The 20914-nt window shown below is 43.4% G+C and overlaps 1 protein-coding gene across 1 annotated transcript in view; it reads left to right on the forward strand.

The window, feature by feature from the left end:
• The window catches only part of LOC144673028 (uncharacterized), a 135664-nt gene that overhangs the window by 96019 nt on the left and 18731 nt on the right, over positions 1–20914 (forward strand). Inside the window, 3 exon segments of the mRNA XM_078535025.1 lie at positions 3234–3480; positions 6843–7000; positions 14559–14681. Of these exon segments, the coding sequence (XP_078391151.1) occupies positions 3234–3480; positions 6843–7000; positions 14559–14681 (528 nt within the window).

Consider the following 20914-nt stretch of genomic DNA (forward strand, 5'->3'; position numbering starts at 1 on the left):
AACGTTCGAGCAATATCATCGCCAGTCATAATAACGCCGAGTCATCACGAGGTATCGACACAGAATACAATAGGTTTAAGTTGTACATTACAGTCTATAACAGGTTTACATTCTGCAATGGCTGAGTCCAGATCGCACCAGAATAATATGAAGCTCCAAGAGACCAACACTCTTCAGGAGGAACGTCCCTTTCAACGTTCAAAGGTGGCAGGCGCAGAACACATCACCTCTGGGGTTACTTTCCGATCATTAATTTTAATTGACGAAGTTTCTGGAACTGAGCTGGTCAATCTTCCCATTGGCGGACCGGGGTCTCTGACGAGGTAAATTAGCCGCTTGTTTGTTAAGTGACTATAACTAACACGAATTATTAAATGAGCTGATTTCATCAGTCGAACAGGGGTTGGCCTATAAAGGGGGAAACAATTACGGTTCTTAAATACAATCAGAAAACTGGGTGAAATCTCGCATCCTTCTAAAAAAAAATGACCCGGCCAACGATTCTACAAGTAACGGATGTTTACTATCCAATTCTCGCAGCCTTTGGTATTCCCGGTAAGTCAGTGTTGTCTAATAGCTGTTTGATTTCACTGTTAGTGATTATGTAGCTGATTGAAGGAATGTCTCACTGCCGAGTCATTTCACTGCCAGGATAAATTGCTGAATATCAGCGGGAACCCTAGCCGTTCACAGGGCCTGTGAGCCGCGGTAATGCTCAGCAGATCCTCACAGTGAAGGAGAATTAGGCTAATTTCCCGCCCCCACAAAACTAAAGCATGTGTTGCTTAGTGTCAATGGCATCTCATCTCATATATGTAATGTTGCCCATTCTCTACATTACATTGCTAATTCCTAGTACTTCAGCGCCCTCCACCCAGCAGTCGGCGGGAAGTTATTTTGAGGAATACGAAGCTATTCCTCATTCCTCCCTGGCAGCGAATCTTTCCGGATCCACCGCCTCCTGTTCAGTTCCTGAGCGGATCCTTCAGACCGCTTATAAAGAAGCAAAGGCCAACGTTTTGAATTACATTGGATAGTTTATCTTCAGCTGAAGGTTTTATTTGAATTTATTGCGTCCTGTAATGGATTGTAAATTATATTGAATGCCGCTGGCATCGGATACTCTTCCCGAGATTCTCATCTCCAAATAATCAGAAAGAACCGACTGTAAAATTATTTTTAGTGTAACATGGAGCCCCAGTGGCAATTTATCAAAATCACTCGGTGTATCACTTGGTAACGGCCCGATGACAGGAAGGTTGTTTGAAAGGAAATATGTATATTATTTGACCGTTGAAATTCAAGAAGATATAAGAATGTCCCACTTTCCCTTTACGAAAGTTATATCTGTAACTGGACTGCCTCTGCAAGGTGCTGACGGCTGAGTTGCGCTGGACAGTTCCATGCAGCCTCAATCTAGCGCCAGGGACAATGGTCAATGAAAGGGAATCGGGCGATATGTATGCCGGACGGCTGATCCGATTTAGCCAGTTTTTCACTGTTGTCCGAAGCCACCATTGGCCCCAGTTGAGGCATCAATGCATTAGGGTCGGTGGTAGTGGGAGGAGTTTGGAGCTACTCTCCGTTACTATTTTCCAGGCTGAATTCCAGTGACCCTTCTCTCAGCATCATGAAAATATCAGACTGAAATTTAGCGGGAGGACGGCAGAGACCCAGTCCCGATACAGTGTTTCTCTACACTGAGGATCAACTCCCTGAAAGAACCGAACTTCCCCTAAGGTCCCCGATGGAAGAAGACAATGGACAAACATTAACTTTTTAAAACATTTATTGTTAAAAATCAAACCAAAGTCAAAAAGTATATAATTAGCTTCTAATTGTATTCAGTAGAAAGTATTGATTATTGTTGAAGTAACTGATACAACAATGATAAGTCTCACGGATATCTCAGTTAGCCCACAGCACACATATGGCACTGTGTTCAGTCCTAATGTCTCTCACAACTCCATCTTGCTCCAGCAGTGCTCAACCACTGTTCTTAACGTAAGGTCTGATTCTCAAGTGGCCTCCAACAACCACTTGAATGCAATCCAGCTACACGGATATGATTATCGACAGCAAGCCTACTTCTGTGTGGCCTGTTTCACTGGGGTCACAACAGTCCTGATAGCGGAGTTTTCCCAGAGGCACTGTCACTCACCATTCAATAGGGATCTCGTGTACAGTATCATTAGCTCTGTGGCTCATAGCTTTTCTCAGGTTTTAGTATTTTAAGATTGCTCCCATACACAACTTCAGCGAGAACCACTGAGCCTTGGCGGCTTCTGCTGAAAAGGAATTGAACTTTTTAGACTCCTGCTTGTTCTGACCACATGGTGAAACCCGATCTCCCAAACTGTTTACACTTCCCAACCAGTATCCAATCCCTTACCAATTACATGCGCACATTCATTTCTCAGAATTCCGGTGTCCAACGAAGAGATCCCTCCCCCATAAATCTGGTTCCGGTCTCTGTTTCAGCGAGGGGCCAATCTCAAAAGTACTGCCCTTGAAACTATTTAATCACAATAGAGTGCATATTCGTTTATTTATTTTCGGAGTTTCATCAACACTGGCCAATGTTATAAACTGGACACATGTATATAACGCTGGGTAGAAATGCACAGTAACATTTCCAATAATATTCTGTGGAAGGTATCTGAGTGTCCATGTTACCTACTTTCTCACCCTTTTTCCCACAGCGAACCTTATGACAATCGTGATTCTCTCCAGAGGAAATTGCGGCCTTTCAAAATGTATTTCTTTCTATATGGTGTCCATGGCAATAGCCGATTTACTGGTCATGCTCAACAATGTTCTTGTGCATCAAATCCTGAGTAAACGTTTTCCACATATAATCCTGTCCTATACACCCACTTGGAAGTTCATAATGTACTCAATTAGTACCAACCTGTAATTATCGGTGTGGTTTACAGTCTCCATCACACTTGACCGGTTTGTGTTTATATGTAGCCACAAGTTTAAGACAAGATATTGCACAGTGAGAACTGCGGCTACAGTTCTAACAACAATCTGTGTCCTCTCACTTTTACACAACATTCCAAACTGGTTTGCATTTGAACCTCTGCGAACAATTAACAATTCTCACTGGGGCTTCCAGCCCAGCCTAGATTTTTATACATCTCCTTTTGGTGTAATATTTATTTGGCTACAAAGCATTTTATTGACATGGATTCCTTTCTCTTTGATATTACTGTTTAATTGTTTGACAGTCAGACGGATTTTAATAGCCAGTCGAGCCCGTAAGGAGCTCCGGGGTCACAGCAGCGAGAATCATAATGATCCGGAAATACAGAACCGAAGGAAATCAATTATATCACTGTTCACTGTATCGGCTACTTTTATACTGTTGTGGCTGACAGCAGTCGTTCGTACGTTAGTCAGTAGTATGCTCATTCATGTACGACCCGATTATGCAGCTCCTGCATACATCGCTACTGAAACCGGATACATGCTCATGTATTTGAGTTCCTGCACAAACACTTTTATTTATGCAGCTACACAAACTAAATTCAAGGAAGAGCTGAAGAAAATACTGAAATCTCCATGGACAATAATTTTGTTAATGTTAAAAAAAATGCAAAACGAAACCAACTGTTCCTGTTCTAACTATAGTTAACTTGTAGACTATGTTCCAGTTTTGAATGTGGCCTTTCTGTTGCGACGACAATGTATTGTGTTTTTTAAGGCATCAGAAATCATTATTCCACATTGTTCCATGTGTTTTATGTCTGCTGATATTCCACGGGGATTATAATTGTTTCTTGTTATAGCGGCGCACTTGCAAGTCAGGGGCCATAGAGAACAGTTATTAACATGTTTCAGCATTGGAGTAAAACCTCTCTGTGTTGGCCTTAACTCCCCTCCACTGCAGGAACTGCATGAGAAGCGCCAGTTTAATAAGCAGCTAAGGTCCCAAAACTTCCAATGTCAACAGCAGTGAATTGAAGTTGCTGTTGCGCATCCCAAACACTGCGGACGTCCTGACACGTGGACACGCTCTGAAATTGCCCCGGAAGTTTAAATTCCTGATTGACTGATTTGCGCTCTCCTGGACCCGCTGTCATTGTCTCCCACACTGAGCTCAGTGTCAGAGATTTGGGTGTCAGATACACGGGACTTGCCTGCATACTCACACTGCGAATGTTACGCTGGTTAAAACTTGATCTATCTCAGGGATTAACCAACAGAACTGAACGAAACACCAAACTCAACTCTCCAATTCACCACCACCTCCCCCCAACCATGCCGACCCGATCCGGCTGCCCACGAGACGCAATGGTCCACCGATCCAACTGCCACCCGACTGATTGCCCAGCCCAGCTGCCTACCCTATCTCCGCCAGGACTAATCCTTCCAATTTAGCTATTTCCCTCCCAACCAGCCCCCAGCCACTCCCACCTCTCCTCAGGACCTGACTGCTGTTCCCCGAACTGACTACCTGCCAACACGTCTGCTCTCCTCGACCCAGCTACTCAGCCAACCTGACTACCCACCCGGCTCAATGGCCCACCTGATCCAAAGCGACTACTGCCGATTGGGCGTGATTAACGTGATTACCCACCTATGAAACCCAACTCCAGTTCTATAGGCAAAGGGATTGCTTATTCTCTCAGTCCTAAATTCCTTACATTCTCTAATATGTGGACGTTCGTCCTCAACCATACATAAATTCAAAATCCAGTGAATCTCAACAAAGTGCAGTTGAACCAGTTAATTAACATGTTTCAGTGAGAGATGCCTGTGTCCTTCCATCTACTGACGGGAGAAGAATGGATTTTACAGGTGGGAGCTGCCCAAATGACAGGGTCCGTGCAGGAGAGATTCCAGTCAAAGACCTGCAGGCCCATTCCTCTGGACTGGATAGGCAGAAAATACAGGAATGCCTTCTCATAAAGACGCAGACTGGAAGACCTTCTCGATTATAATTGATAAGATTGTCATGAAGTTTCTCCACATTGTATCCTCTTGTTTTCTCTTTATATTGTAGTAGCTGCTATCTTTAGCCATTATATACTAAGTAGCGAAGAATATGTCAATTTGCAACAACACGAGGCTGTCAGGCCAGTACTGACCCTGCAGTAAGCATCAGTTTCAGGATGAAGTTTTATGGAAGTTATTTAAAGATATGTTATTGCACACTGATTAATAAACTTCAAAAACGTTTACTCGTTTGATACCGTCTAGAAATATAATCATTTGTCATAAATCATCCTCTCAATTGGCAGCAATGATAAAGGTGAATAGCAAGGTTTATAAATAAACAAATGTTAGAATTTCAATTATGTTGACCTAGATTGAATTTATCTATTAGACAACAAGTTAAGGGCCTAATACTTTTGGCCGATTGGTAAAAAAATCTTGTTCAGTAGGGGAAATTATCAACATTGAATAAGAATAAGCAAATTATATTCTCACGATATGAAATTGAAATTTAACAATTACAGAATTGTGTAAATCAAACTTATAGGAATTGTTATATAGTGGGAGTGAGAACAACGTGTAAAAATGTAGTCGTAGTATTTCAGTTAGTGAAAAATGCAAGATTTGTATCTGCCCACGGTTTGCACCCGCCGCCCTGCAACCCGCCTCCACCGCCAAATAAAATCATTACCTGCCGCTGCAATTTCTGCCTCTAAATGTATTTTAAATAAAATTGCACGGAGTGCGTTCTCAATAAGAGAAACATTCATTCCAATGCTCTCGAACCTGATTAAAGCATTTATGCTTCAATAGCGATATAATTATACTGGTTTTGAATAGCCTGTCATTAGCTGCTTACTTTGAGCGTCACTCTGCCATGTTCTCATTCATGTTGAGATCCTTCAAAAGTCGAACTTCACATTGGAATCCAGTGCGACAACACTGAATAGGTGCTTGTCAAAGTCACAGATCACACGCATGCAGGATATGAGCGTCTGACCACGTATCACCCCGATCGCATCGATTACACAATGTCGCGCAGCTCCGCCTTTTTTGCTGCTAACCTCACCCGCCAAGTTGATGTCACTCCAGACTTGGCTTATGCATTGTTACCCTGCCGGCCTTCTACCGTCCACTATCCAGAAAAGCAATATCAGAGAAAGCCCTGATGGCCAGAATGCAACTGGCACTGAGCCCCAATCACACAACACTAGCGCTCGCTGAACATGTACTCTGGTATGGGCAACCCCTCCATTTAAAAATGTTCATTCTCGTATCAATCCCATCCTTACCCTTGTCTCTACCATCGTCTGCGATCTCCTTCTCTAAAGCCTTCTGAAAATTATGTATTCCTCATATTCCGGCGTCTTGCTCATCTCCTAATTCCTTCACTGGACAATTGTTGGATTTTCTTTCAGATCTCTATGATGTAATCTCTGGAATCTTCTCCCAAAATCTATTTCTCCCCCTTTAAAGTCGTCATTAAAACTAACATCTGGCCTCTTTTCCTAGTGATTTAAATATCTGTCTCAGTCTCCTTATTTATCCAAATACAACATTTGTAAGCCCAACGACACTATGTTATCAAGTTAACACCGTGATATCAATGAAAGTTGTTATTTGCTAAAATGAACTATCCGTTCTTGCCAGTCCGTCCCCAATACATGCCTGAATGGTCCTGTCCATTTAACGTGGATGGAGCATAAATTACTGAATATTATTGAGTGTTGATTCCATTAGTGACACTGAACCTCTGATCATCACAGTTTACGGTTTCAGCACAGGAATAGGTTCTAAGCCCGGTTCACAGGGTATTCATTGGTAACCAGCACTGGGGCAGAGATTGTCATAGCGCAGTGACTGTTCTCAACTACTAGGCCATCAATTGCTCCCTACAGGGTTCACCATGTCAGACCAGTTTCAGCTTATGCTGGAGAGATAACCGAAAGTGGCAACTGCGAAATGCTTTATGACAACGACAAGAAAAAACGTCGAAGCGATTATCATTCCCGGACCCCGCCATTACTATTGAGACACACTCAAGAGATCGCGGCAAGTTAGCACAACGGTTCCCGCTTGCTTCATAGATGATTTTGATCCAATCGTGGTTCCTTATAATCGCACGTGATTTGCTTCTTCCCGCATTGAAAATGCCCGCTTCTTTTCCGGATTAATTTAAAGCCACACGTTGCAGAAACAGACAGAGGCACTGCTGAGATTCACAATTGGGATCTTCATTTTAATTGACAGGCGCTTTCACTAAATAAGCCGCGGTGACAACCTGCAAGCAAGCATTGAAATACAAAGCTTTGAATTGTAGATCACTATATTGCTGCAGAATGATCTTAAGAAAGAGAGGGGAAGTTGTATTAACTCATTTTAACAATCAAGCATCCAGGTAATATCAAGAGAATGCTGGAAATACTCAGCAGGTCAGTCAACATCGGTGACGAGAGCAGGAGATGTAACCTTTTAGATCGCTGGCCAATCGAATAAACTGCTCTGTTGTAAAGTAAGTCAGATACCGAATCAGAGGGAGTGTCCAAAATAACCTTCACCTCAGCCCTGTCCAATCCCGACAGATTGACCTTCATTCAGATGGACTTGACGGGGATCAATAAAATATTTATATGCTGCTTGTTATTTGCTTCTTGCTAGGAGACGCTTTCTGACGCCTGGTTTTCATTGTATGTCTTCACGCTCTACACTTCCTCCTGACAGGAGAAACAACACACTGCCAAATTTATGGAGGTGTCACTTCAGTCCCTCAGGAAACATGAGGAACAGATTCAGCCAGAATGGGCAAAACCACCTGGTGCTTTATTAGTAAACAAAAAATAAACACCTTGAATATCTTCTCTGTTGTGCATTCGACTTTCCTGAAAAAATACCTTCTCGATTTTTCAATTTCAATGTCATCTTCTTATAACAGTCAAACGTCAATGCATACATCACTTCCTCAACGGCCAACTTCAATTGCTTGGCGTAATTGGGTGCTGCCAGATCTGGCGTCGCATTTAATACAGTTTTCAAACTATCAAATGGCTTCTGAAACTCCAGTGTACGTTGCAAATTCTCATTCTTTTTTACTACTTCAGTTAGTGAAGCAAGCACACGGCTTAAATGTGGTACAAACTTCCAGTAACACCAGCTCATGCCCAGAAATCTCAAAACTTCCCATTTTGTTGTAGCACGGGGAAATCCATGATAGCCATGAATTTCACACCTCTTGGAGCCACCTTTCCATCTCCAATTGTATGGCTTAAATACATAACTTACAATGTTGCAAATTCACTTTTAGACAAGTTCATCGTCAAATTAGCTTCTTGTAATCGAATAAATAATTCTTCCAGATGCTGTAAATTCTCCTCCCACGCCTGACTATAAATGATTCGTTCATCAACATAAACAGCATAATTGCATTGATCTGCAACTACTTTGTTTGTCATCCTGTGATGTGTCACAAGTGCATTCTTCTTACCAAATGGCATGATTTTAAACTGTTATAGTCCATTTGTCGTCACAAAACCCGATTTTTCCTTTGCTCTCTCCGATAATGGTACTTGTCAATATGCTTTTAGCAAGTCAATATTTGCGATAAATGTTGTTTGCCCCACTTTTTCAATGCAATCTCCAACCGTTCTATTAGATTTGAATCCTATTTTGTCACCGCATTCACCTTTTGATTGTTCACACAAAACCTTTGTGTTCCACCTGGTTTTGGTGCCAGGACAATGGGTGAACTCAAGTTACTGCAACTAGACTTAATGATATAATTTTGAAGCATGAAGTCAATTTATTTCTGTGCTTGTGATCACTTGCTGAATTTAATCCATAAGAATGTTGCCTTATCGAAGATGAAACTCTTACAGGGGCATCTTGCACAGCTAAATCTTTCCTCCCCAATGCATTCCCACAAATAAGCATTTTTGACTGCAATAGCTTACCCAAACCACTTTGATAGATTTTGGAAGGCAATTCAATATTACATTTAAGTACTCAAGTATTCCCTCTTTATCTATTTTGAATACAGGTAAATCAATTTCAGAGTCCTGCATTTCTACTTCTTCTTCATAATCTACCACAACTAAAAACTAATTTCGTCGTCTTCCCACCTCTTTGGAAGAGGTGACAGAACGCTCTCACCATAGTTTTTAATAGTTTGATGCAATCCTTCCAAAGCTCCTTGTTGATAAGCTGTTGACTTAAAGTGTTATTTTCCCTAAACTGTTACTTCCGCCCTTAAACAGCTGTGACATTAAATTTGAAACCTGATCTGATTGTTTTTCCTGAGATAAACCATATCTCGTAAAAAAAAAATAGTCAACCCTTCCACAGTCTCCTTCGTTATATATATTTTTTTAAGATATCGCTTCAGGAAGCCTGGTAGACACATCCATCATTGTCAGTAAATCCTGATTTCCACTTTAATATTATGAAAGGGAGCTACACAATCAATCATAGCTCTCATCAAAGGCTAATCAAATGTTGGTATTAGGATTAACGGTACCGATTAATCACAGTTTGTGGTTTCCCTATCACCTGACATCTGTGACAAGTTTACAGAAGGTGACGACAAACCTATGCAATCCTGGCCAATAAAAACATTTCTGCATTGTTGCCTGTGTCTTCCTAATTCCGAAGTGCCTCCACATTGGAATTTAATGAACAATGCTCTGAATCTGATTTCTATATCCTAATGGGATGACAATGTGATGTGTCTCTCAGCAGTTTTCATTTGCTGAGACATGGTCCAGCCTCCAATTTCGCATTTCAAATATCAACTGTAAAGGAATAACACTCTTGGATGCATTTGCCTCTCTTTCTGAATAAACCGTCTGATATAAGTATTTTAATCCCAAATCCTTTTGCTGCATCTCAATTAACTGCCTTGAGTTAAACCTTTCAGCAGAATTATATTCTGTTGTGTCTTTCTGAACAATAATATCAGACACATTGGATGCTAATTGGATTTCAATACCCTCTTCCTACCTTTGAACTGCCTGTCCACCTGGTTTCTCTTGCTTCAAACTATGTGCCTGTCATCTCGTTATCACTTATTCTGGAAACAATCCAGGATGCTGCTCTTGTAACACATCTGTTTAAAACGTTTCTACACGCTTCTCAAATGCCACATTGGTGATCCAGCGACTCATTAACCAAAATAAATTGAACCTCTGCAATGGGCATTTTTTCCACCACCCCAACAATCACTTCGCTAGTTTTTCACTTAGTTTTTAAATTTACCTTCCACAATGGAATATGTTTAGCATCCCCAAGAACCTCACTCAATATCACCTCTTCCTGCAATTCTCTGTATGAAAAACAAACATCACTATCCCACAACAGTAATGATTTACTAGCCGCTGTCTCTCCTGAAATTTTAACATCTTTACCTACTCCACCATGTACACATGGAAAGACATTCCCTTCACACACAAAATCTTTAAACATTTTTACAAACTGCTCTTCATAATTCTCTTGGGTAAATTTTGCATACATTCCAACTTCTTTACCTGTCACTCATTCTCCTGGTTTTACTTGTACACAAACCAGGGTTTTTTTCCTCCTGTGCCTGAACATCAATATTCACAGTGCGTTTACGTCCAGAACATTTCTGCCCCCCGCACCCCCCCCACCCCCCCCCCCAGTAATTCCAACAGGTTTTTCCTGCAATTTCCAACACACTGCCTTCATGTGTCCCACTTTATTAGAATGAAATCACCTCACCTTTCAGCACCTTCCTTTTCATTCAGAGATAAAACTTCCTGGGGGTTTACAGCTATTCCTTTTATTCCCTGACTCCCTACCTACCTGCTCCATTAATTCACCTCCTGGTGCATCGTTTCATCTGTGGAATTATTCTCAACTGTAACTGTCGCCTGTTATTGAGACAATTGGAGTTCCGCTTAACTGCGCTGTTAAGCAATGAATTTACTTTTAAATGAATTGGCGGTGAAATTTTGAAGGAACAGAAAATGGGCTTCCAACTTTGACTTTCCATAATTGACGGAAACCATTTTTACTGCCCACATTCCCCAGTAGGAACATTTTTACTATTTTTCAATACTTAAATTTGAGTTGCTTTTTCCCTGAATTTTACTGTGGCCCTGTTTATGACTGTGCAGCTGCCGGAACCCATTTTATTTCCAATGCCTTTTTCAGCAAAGCCTATTCATGAGAAAATTCCTTTACATTCAGTCAGCTGCTGGCGAGGCAAAAAAAGCATTTGCTGCTTCCACATGTCTTTTTGAAAAAATACTGCACGACGTACTCCTAATGTGTTGTTAAATTACTTTGAAATACGCCCGGAACGAAACAAAATACCGGACCGAGCAACGTCTACCTTATTGCTGAGCTACTTGTAAGCGACGCGTAAACAAGGTCGCTGAGTAGCCAATGCTTTCCCGTATAGCTTGTTGAAATTCCAACTTCTCTCGAACAATCTTGTTACGATGCCACCTAGCAGCGGCAAAATAACAGTGAGCTCTCCCCACCGTGAAGCCGCTTTGCTGTACGTCTGTTACTGAGATAATTACATAAATCACAACGGCTGTTGACCTGATATATGTTCTGTCATTTACTGTTTTCCTAACTTGCTCTAATCGCCTAAAGTCCTTGACTGAGAACCAGGCGGAAACATGTTTCAGTTCCCTGCACTTGCAACTCCCCCGAATTATACGACCAATTTTAAGACAAGCCAGAGCCACCAGAGGTGGCCGCACACCGGTACACCGTCACGGAGGGGTTGGAAAGTCGCATTGAACGAGGTAGCTCGTTTTTCGGCCGGCGCAGACACGATGGCCGAATTGGCCCCTTTCTGTGCTGTAAACTTTCTGTGATTTCTATGAGTGCAGTGTGAAGATGCCGGCAGAACTCATCGGGAAACGACAACCTGATTTGGCCTCGAGGCCGATCATTCAGTGGGTGAGATGAGGTGTCAGAGGGTCCTTGTGTCGTCTGTTACCAGCTAGGGACTCGATGACAAAGGATTGGGAGGAGGAGGAAGGAGAATAGGGTGTAGGGAGTGGTTCATTGCCTGCTTATCTTGAGCCAGTTAATGCAATTACAGTCAGTATTAATCCGGCAACCATGAAAACCACTGGAAATTCAGGGGCCTTATCCCAGGTAATTATTGCAGAAGGAATCATGGCGAATGATAAATTTAGATGGATTGAATGGAAAACTGTGGGCAAATGGGCTAAATGGCCTGAAGGGAACATTATAAATAAGTGGGCTAGAACGGTTGAAGGGAATATCTGGTAGGGTGGGCTTTATAATTTAATTGTATGTGCTGAAGGGAACACTGCTTATTGCCGAGCTGGATGAGTTAAATGGATTATTATGGACTTGCTCCTCATTCCTCCCTCGCAAAGAATCTTTGTGGTTCTACCCGCCCCCGCTCATATCCTGAACGGGTCCTTCAGGGCGACTGTAAATAGACAAAGGGCAACGTTTTGAATTACTTCGGATAGTTTTTTTTCTTCAGATGAAAGTTTTATTTGAATTTATTACTTCCTGCAATGGATTAGGACTCATATTGAACACCGGTGGGACCTGGTGCCCTTCCCGAGATTCCCATCTCCAACTAATCAGAAGGAGCCGACTTTAAAATAATTTTTAGTGAAAGATGGAGCCTCAGTGGCAATTTATGAAATTCACTCGGTGTATCAAAGGGTCATGGCTTGATAACAGGAATGTTGTAGTTAAGGACATGTGTTTACTATTTGACTTTGAAATTGAACAAGTTATGGAAGTATCCCATTTTCCCTTCACGAAGCTTATATAGGCAACTGGCCTGTCTCTGCAAGGTACTCGCGGTGATTTGCGCTGTTGAGTTCCATTGAGCCTCAATCCAGAGATGGGGCGATGGTCTTTCAAAGGAAATCGGGTGTTATGTACAACAGACGGCTGATCCTATTCAGCCATTTTTACTCAATTTTCCGAAGTCAACAATAGTCCCAGTTGAGCTATCAATGCATAGGGGCAGTGCGACTGGGTGGAGTTTGGGGCTGCTCTCCGTTACCATCCTCCAGACTGAATTCGAGTGACTCTACTCTCAGCACTATGAAAACATCAGTCAGAGATTTACCGGGAGGTCGACAGAGACCCAGTCCATATAGACAGTGTTACTGTTCACTTCAGGATCAATTTCCTGAAAGAACGTAACTTCCCAAAGGTCCCAGGTGGAAGAAAATAATGGTTAAGTTTTCACTTTTTATAGCATTATCTTAAAAAAAAATTCAAACCAAAGTCAACAAATATATAATTAAATGCTAATTGTATTGGGTAAAATAGTATGTATTATAATTGATGTAGCTGATATAACAATGATAAGTCTCACGCATTTCTCAGCTAGCCCTCAGCACATAGTCGGCACTGTGTTCGGTCCTAAAGTCTCTCACAATTCCGTCTTGCTTCAGCGTTGATCAGCCACTGTCCTTAACGCAGTGTCTATTTCTCAGGTGGCCTCCATCACCCACTGGATCCCAATCCGGTTTCACGAAAATGATTATCATCAATAAGGCCTTCTTCTTTGGAACCCCTTTCACTCGGGTCACAAGAGTTCTGATGGCGGAGTTTTCCCAGACGCACTGTCACTCCATCATTCAGTAACCCTCTCGTATCAAGTATGTTCAGCTCTGGGTAAAAGAAAAAAAAAATCTCAGCTCTTCGGCGTGACTGGGTGGCTCATAGCTTTTCTCAAGTTATAGTTTTCGAAGATTGCTCCCACACACATCTTCAGCGAGAACCCCTGGGACTGCGGCCCTTCAGCTGAAAAAGAATTGAACTTTTTAGACGCCTGCTTGTTCTGACCTTATACTGAAATCCAATCTCCCAGCCTGTTATACTTCCCAATCAGTTTCCGTTCCTGTTCCTGCTTCAGCTGGGGGCAGTCATAAAAATAAAGCCCTTGAAACTGTTTAATCTCAATATTTATTTTGCGAATTTCATCAACACTAGCCATTATTAATCGTATACGTGTATATAACGCTGGCTAGAAATGCACGTAATTTCCCATATTATTCTGTGTAAAGTACCTGAGTGTCCACTTTATCTACTTTCTCTCCATTTTCCCACAGCGAACCTGATGATAATCGTGATTCTCTCCAGAGGAAATTGCGGCCCTTCAAAATGTATTTCTTTCTATATGGTGTCCATGGCAATAGCTGATTTACTGGTCATGCTCAATAATGTTCTCGTGCGTAAAGTCCTGAGTAAGCACTTTCCACATATAATCATGTTCTATACAGCCATTTGCAAGTTCATAATGTACTCAATTAATACCAACCTGTATTTATCGGTGTGGTTTACAGTCTCCTTCACACTTGACAGGTTTGTGTCTATATTTAACCACAAGTTTAAGACAAGGTATTGCACAGTGAGAACTGCGGCTACAGTTCTAACAACAATCTGTCTCCTCTCACTTTTACACAACATTCCAAACTGGTTTGCATTTGAACCGAAGCGAACAATTAACAACGTTGACTGGGGTTTCCAACCAAGCCAGGAATTTTATACATCTACTTTTGGTGCCATATTCATTTGGCTACAAAGTATTTTATTGCCCTGGATTCCTTTCACTTTGATATTACTGTTTAATTGTTTGACAGTCGGACAGATTTTAATAGCCAGTCGAGCCCGTAAGGAGCTCCGGGGTCACAGCAGCGAGAATCAGAGTGATCCAGAAATACAGAACCGATGGAAATCGATTATATTACTGTTCACTGTATCGGGTACTTTTATATTATTGTGGCTGACAGCAATCGTTTGTACGTTAGTCAGTGGTCTTGTCATTCATTTACTACCGGATTATACAGCTCCTGCATATATCGCCACTCAAACCAGACAAATGCTCATGTATTTGAGTTCCTGCACAAACGCGTTTATTTATGCAGCTACGCAAACTAAATTCAGGGAAGAGCTGAGGAAGATTGTGAGATCTCCTTGGGCAATAATTCTGGTACAGATTTTTGAAAATGCAAAATGAAATCAACTCTTCCTGTTCTAACTATAATTAAATTGCAGCCAATGTTCCTGTTTTGATTGGAGGCCTTTCTGCTTCCACGACAATATATTGTTTTTTTTAAAATTATCAGAAAACACTGATCCACTTTGTGTCACGTGTTTTATGTCTGCTGATATTCCATGGGGATTATAATTGTTTCTTCCTAAAGCGGCGCACTTGCCACTCAGGGTGCACAGAGGACAGCCATTAACATGTTTCTGCATTGGAGTAAAACCTCTCTGCACTGGCCTTTACTCCCTTGTATGGCCGGTACTTCAATGAGAAGCGCCAGTTTAATAACAGCTAGGGCCCATAAACTTTCAATGTTCACGGCAGTTAATTTAATATGCTATTGCGCATCCCAAATACTGTGGATGTCCTGACACGTGCACACAGGCTGAAATTTCCTCGGAAGGTTAAATTTCTGATTGGCTGTTTTGCATTGACCTGGATCCGCTGTCAATATCTCTCAGGCTGAGCTCACTGTCAGAGACTTGGGGGTCAGATACAGGGGACTTGCCTGCATACTTGCCCTGCGAATGTTACGTTGGGAAAAACTTAATCTAGATCATAGACTAAGCAGCATAACTGAACTGCTCACCACAACCAGTGCTGAAACTCACCACCACCACCACGACCCCCCGAAAAACCTGACAACTCCCCCAACCCTAACTGTGTACCGAACCAACTGCCCACCCTACTGATCGCCCACCTCACCTGACTATCCTCTCTCCGCCCCGACTACACCTTTCAATTCGGCTACTTCCCTCCCAACAAGTCCACCCCCTCCCCGCCACCCCCCAGCCCTCCCCACGACCTGACTGCTCTTTCCAAAACTGACTACCTGCCAACACGATTGCACTCCTCAACCCTTCTACTGACCCAACCTGGCTACTCACCTGACTCAACGTCCCTCCTGAATCAAACTTACAAATGCCCATCGGACTGCCTACACAATCCGGCTGCCCACTCAACCCGATTACCCACCTATGCGACCCAACTGCACACCCAACCTGAATGCCCAACTAGAGAGCGGACTGCCCACTGAACCTAATTACCCACCTAGTTGACACAACTACCCACTCAACCTGTGTATCCAACTACACGACCTTACAGCCGGGCCAACCTGATTATCCACCTACGTGATCTGACAACCGGACCAATTCGATTTCCCCACCACCACACCCCTAACGGCCCAACTGCCTACGCAACTGGATTACTTATCTGCCCAACCCCGAATACATACCCAACGCGATTACCCACTAATGTCACCCAACTCTCGTTCTCCAAGCAAAGGGATTGCTTCTTCTTTCAGTTCTAAATTCCTTATATCCTCTCATCTGTGGGCGATGGTTCCTGACCCTTCAGATCTTGGAAGCAGTGTGCTGCTTCACACCCTTCTTATGTTAAATCACCTGGGCACAACTCGCCAAACTATATCAATCATATTAATTTCAAAATCCAATAAATGTCAGGAAAGTGCAGATAAACCAGTTAATTAATACCTTTCTGTAGGAGTCTAAACACGTTTCTATTTTAGAATTTTCATTCCTGCATTCAAATCCACCCATGGCCTTGCCTCTGCGATCGTCTATGATCTCTTCCCTCTCTACAATGTTCTGAGAATTCTCTATTCCTCATATTCTGGCGTCATGTTCATCCATTAATTCTTCACTACACTATTGTTGGACTTGCCTTCAGGTCTCTGGGATCTTCACTCTGGAATCCTCTCCCAAAACCCATCTCTCCTCCTTTAAAATCGTCATTAAAACTAACATCTGTTCAGTTGCACTAATGCTTTAATTAAGCGGCTCGGTATCCTTATTTGTCCAAATGCACTCAATGACGTTTTTTAATTAAGTTACGGTGCGACATTACGACCGTTCTTATTTGCTAAAATGAACCACCCATTCTTGTAAGCCCGTCTCCAACACATATCTGAATGGTTCTGTCCATTTAAACTGGGTAGAATATTAATAACTGAACATTATTGAGTAATGATTTCATTCGTGGTACTGAACCTATTATTATCGCAGTTTGAATGTGAATGGCTTCAGCACAGGAAATGAATCCAAGGCCGATTCACAGCGCATCCAGTGGTAATCAGCACTGGGGCAGACAGTGTCATAGCGCATTGACTGTTCTCAAATACTAGGCCCTCAACTGCTCCCTACATGGTTCAGCATGCCAGACTAGTTTCAGCTGATGCTGGCGAGATAACTGAAAGTAGCTACATCAAAATACTTTGTGACAACGATAATAAAGATGTAGACGCGGTTATCTTTCACGGACTCTGCCAAATTCCCTTGGGATACATTCAAGAGGCCGCGACATGTGTGCACAACGGTCCACATTCGCTTCATAGATAATTTTGATCCAATAGTGCTTCCCTATGGTCGCACGTGATTTGCTCCTTCCCTCCTGAAAAATGGCCACTTCTTTACCGTATTACTTTAAAGCCGTACATTGCAGAAACAGAGGCACTGCTGAGTGAATTGGACTCTTCAGTTTAAAAGACAGCCGCTTTCACTAAAAAAGGCACGGTGACAACCTGCAAGCAAGCATTGTAATCCAATGTTGTGAATTCTATACCACTATATTGCTGCAGTATCATCAAAAAAAGAGTGGGGGGAGATGTATTACCACAGTTTGATATTGTAAAATCCAGCTCATATCAAGAGAATGCTGGGAATATTCAGTTGGCCAGGCAGCATCTGTGAAGAGAGGAGGAGATGTAAGCTTTCAGATCGGTGACCAATCGATTAAACTGCACTGCTGTAAAGGAAGTCAGATACCGAATCAACAGAAGTGCCCAAAAAACACTTCACGTCACCGCTATCCAATCGCACCAGGCTGCTCTTCATTCAGATCGACATGTCGGGAATTAATGAAACACTCATATGAGGATTCTTATTTGCTTCCTTCAAGGTGCCGCTTTCTGACACCTGGTTTTCATTCCATGCCTTCACATTCTATACTTCCTCCTGACATGGGAAACAACCCGCCACCTAATATATGGAGGCGTCACTTCATTCCCTCAGAAAACCTGATGAACAGCATCAGCCAAACAGGGCAGAATAACCTGATGCTTTATTATCACACTCAACAAGCAATAAACACTTTGAACATCTTAAACAAAAACATAATTACCTGGAAAAACTCAGCAGGTCTGGCAGCATCGGTGGAGAAGAAAACAGTTGCCGTTTCGAGTCCTCACGACCCTTCAGCAGAACTGAAGTATAGTTAGGAGAGAGGTGAAATATAAGCTGGTTTAAGGTGGGGGGCGGGGGGAGAGAGAAGTTGAGGGTGGGGTGGTTGTAGGGATAAGCAAGCCGTGATAGGAGCAATAATCAAAATATGTCACAGACAAAAGGATCAAAGAGGTGTTGAAGGTGGTGATATTATCTAAGAAAAGTGCTAATTAAGAATGGATGGCAGGACACTCAAGGTACAGCTCTAGTGGGGGAGGGGTGGACAGACTAACAAAGTATTAGTTGTAGATTTAAAAATAATGGAAAAGGGTGGGAAAATAAGAATCTATATAAATTATTGAAAAAAAAGGGGGAGGGGGAAGAAACGGGGTGGGGATGGGGGGAGGGGGAGTTTAAGATCTAAAGTTGTTGAATTCAATATTCAGCCCGGAAGGCTGTAAAGTGCCTACTCGGAAGATGAGGTGCTGTTCCTCCAGTTGGCGTTGGACTTCACTGGAACAATGCAGCAATCAAGGACAGACATGTGGGCAAGAGAACAGGGTGGGGTGTTAAAATGGCAAGCGACAGGGAGGTTTGGGTCTTTCTTGCAGACAGACCGCAGGTCTTCTGCACAGCGGTCGCCCAGTTTGCGTTTGGTCTCTCCAATGTAGAGGAGACCACATTGGGAGCAACGAATGCAGTAGACTAAGTTAGGGGAAATGCAAGTGAAATGCTGCTTCACTTGAAAGGAGTGTTTGGGCCCTTGGACGGTGAGGAGAGAGGAAGTGAAGGGGTAGGTGTTGCATCTTCTGCGTCAGCAAGGGGAGGTGCCGTAGGTGGGAGTTGAGGAGTAGGGGGTGATGGAGGAGTGGACCAGGGTGTCCCGGAGGGAACGATCCCTACGGAATGCCGCCAGGGGGGGGTAAAGGGAAGATGGGTTTGGTGGTGGCATCATGCTGGAGTTGACGGAAATGGCGGAGGATGATCCTTTGAATGCGGAGGCTGGTGGGGTGATAATTGAGGACAAGGGGGACTCTATCATGTTTCTGGGAGGGAGGAGAAGGCATGAGGGCGGATGCGCGGGATATGGGCCAGACACGGTTGAGGGCCCTGTCAACGACCGTGGGTGGAAAACCTAGGTTAAGGAAGAAGGAGGACATGTCAGAGGAGCTGTTTTTGAAGGTAGCGTCATCAGAACAGATGCGACGGAGGCGAAGGAACTGAGAGAATGGAATGGAGTCCTTACAGGAAGCGGGGTGTGAGGAGCTGTAGTCGAGGTAGCTGTGGGAGTCGGTAGGCTTGTAATGGATATTGGTGGACAGTCTATCATCAGAAATTGAGACAGAGCGGTCAAGGAAGGGAAGATAAGTGTCAGAGATGGACCATGTGAAAATGATGGAGGGGTGGAGATTAGAAGCAAAATTAATAAATTTTTCCAGGTCCCGATGAGAGCATGAAGCAGCACCGATGTAATCATCGATGTAACGGAGAAAGAGTTGTGGGAGGGGGCAGGAGTAGGACTGAAACAAGGAATGTTCCACATTCCCCATAAAGAGACAGGCATATGCGGTTACCCATAGCCACAACTTTTATTTGGAAGAAGTGAGAGGAGTTAAAGGAGAAATTGTTCAGTGTCAGAACAAGTTCAGCCAGATGGAGGAGAGTAGTGGCGGATGGGGATTGTTCGGGCCTCTGTTCAAGGAAGAAGCTAAGGGCCCTCAGACCATCCTGGTGGGGGATGGAGGTGTAGAGGGATTGGACATCCATGGTGAAGAGGAAGCGGTTGTGGCCAGGGAACTGGAAATTGTTGATGTGACGTAAGACGTCAGAGGAATCACGGATGTACGTGGGAAGGGACTGGACAAGGGGAGAGAGAAGGGAGTTAAGATAACGAGAAATGAGTTCCGTGGGGCAGGAACAGGCTGACACGATCGGTCTGCCAGGACAGATCTGTTTGTGGATTTTGGGTAGGTGGTAGAAGCGGGTCGTCCGAGGTTGGGCGACTATCAAGTTGGAAATGTGGGAGGAAGATCTCCAGAGGAGATGAGGTCAGTGACAATCCTGGAAACAATGGCTTGATGTTCTGTGGTGGGGTCATGGTCCAGGGAGAGGTAGGAGGAAGTGTCTGCGAGTTGACGCTCAGCCTCCGCGAGGTAGAGGTCAGTGCACCAGACAACAACAGTACCACCCTTGTCAGCGGGTTTGATGACAATGTTGGGGTTGGACCTGAGAGAACGGAGTACAGTAAGTTCAGAGAGAGACAGATTAGAATGGGTGAGAGGAGCAGAGAAATTGAGACAGCTAATGTCACGCCGACAGTTCTCAATGAAAAGATCAAGAGAAGGTAAGAATCCAGAGGGAGGGGTCCAGGCGGAGGGAGAATATTGGAGGTGGGTAAAAGGATCCGTTGAACGGGGAGAGGACTCCTGCCCAAAGAAGTGAGCACGGAGACGAAGACGGCAGAAGAAGATTTCAGCATCGTGCCGAGCCCGAAATTCATTGAGATGAGGGCGTAAGGGTATTAAGCTAAGTCCTTTGCTGAGCACTGAACGTTCAGCATCGAAGAGGGGAAGGTCAGGGGGTATAGTGAATACGCGGCTGGGGCTGGGATTGGAAGATGGGGTGGGGACGGAGGGACAAGCAGGGGTGGATGGTCCCAGATGGGTGTTGGTGTCGATGAGTTGTTGGAGCTTGTGTTCCTTAGCACTTGAGAGTAAGAGAAAAAGTTTCTTGTTGAGGCGATGGATGAGGCGAAGAATAAAATGAAACT

Source organism: Cetorhinus maximus, unplaced genomic scaffold (genome assembly GCF_964194155.1).
Source record: "Cetorhinus maximus unplaced genomic scaffold, sCetMax3.hap1.1 HAP1_SCAFFOLD_204, whole genome shotgun sequence".
Lineage (NCBI taxonomy): Eukaryota > Metazoa > Chordata > Chondrichthyes > Lamniformes > Cetorhinidae > Cetorhinus > Cetorhinus maximus.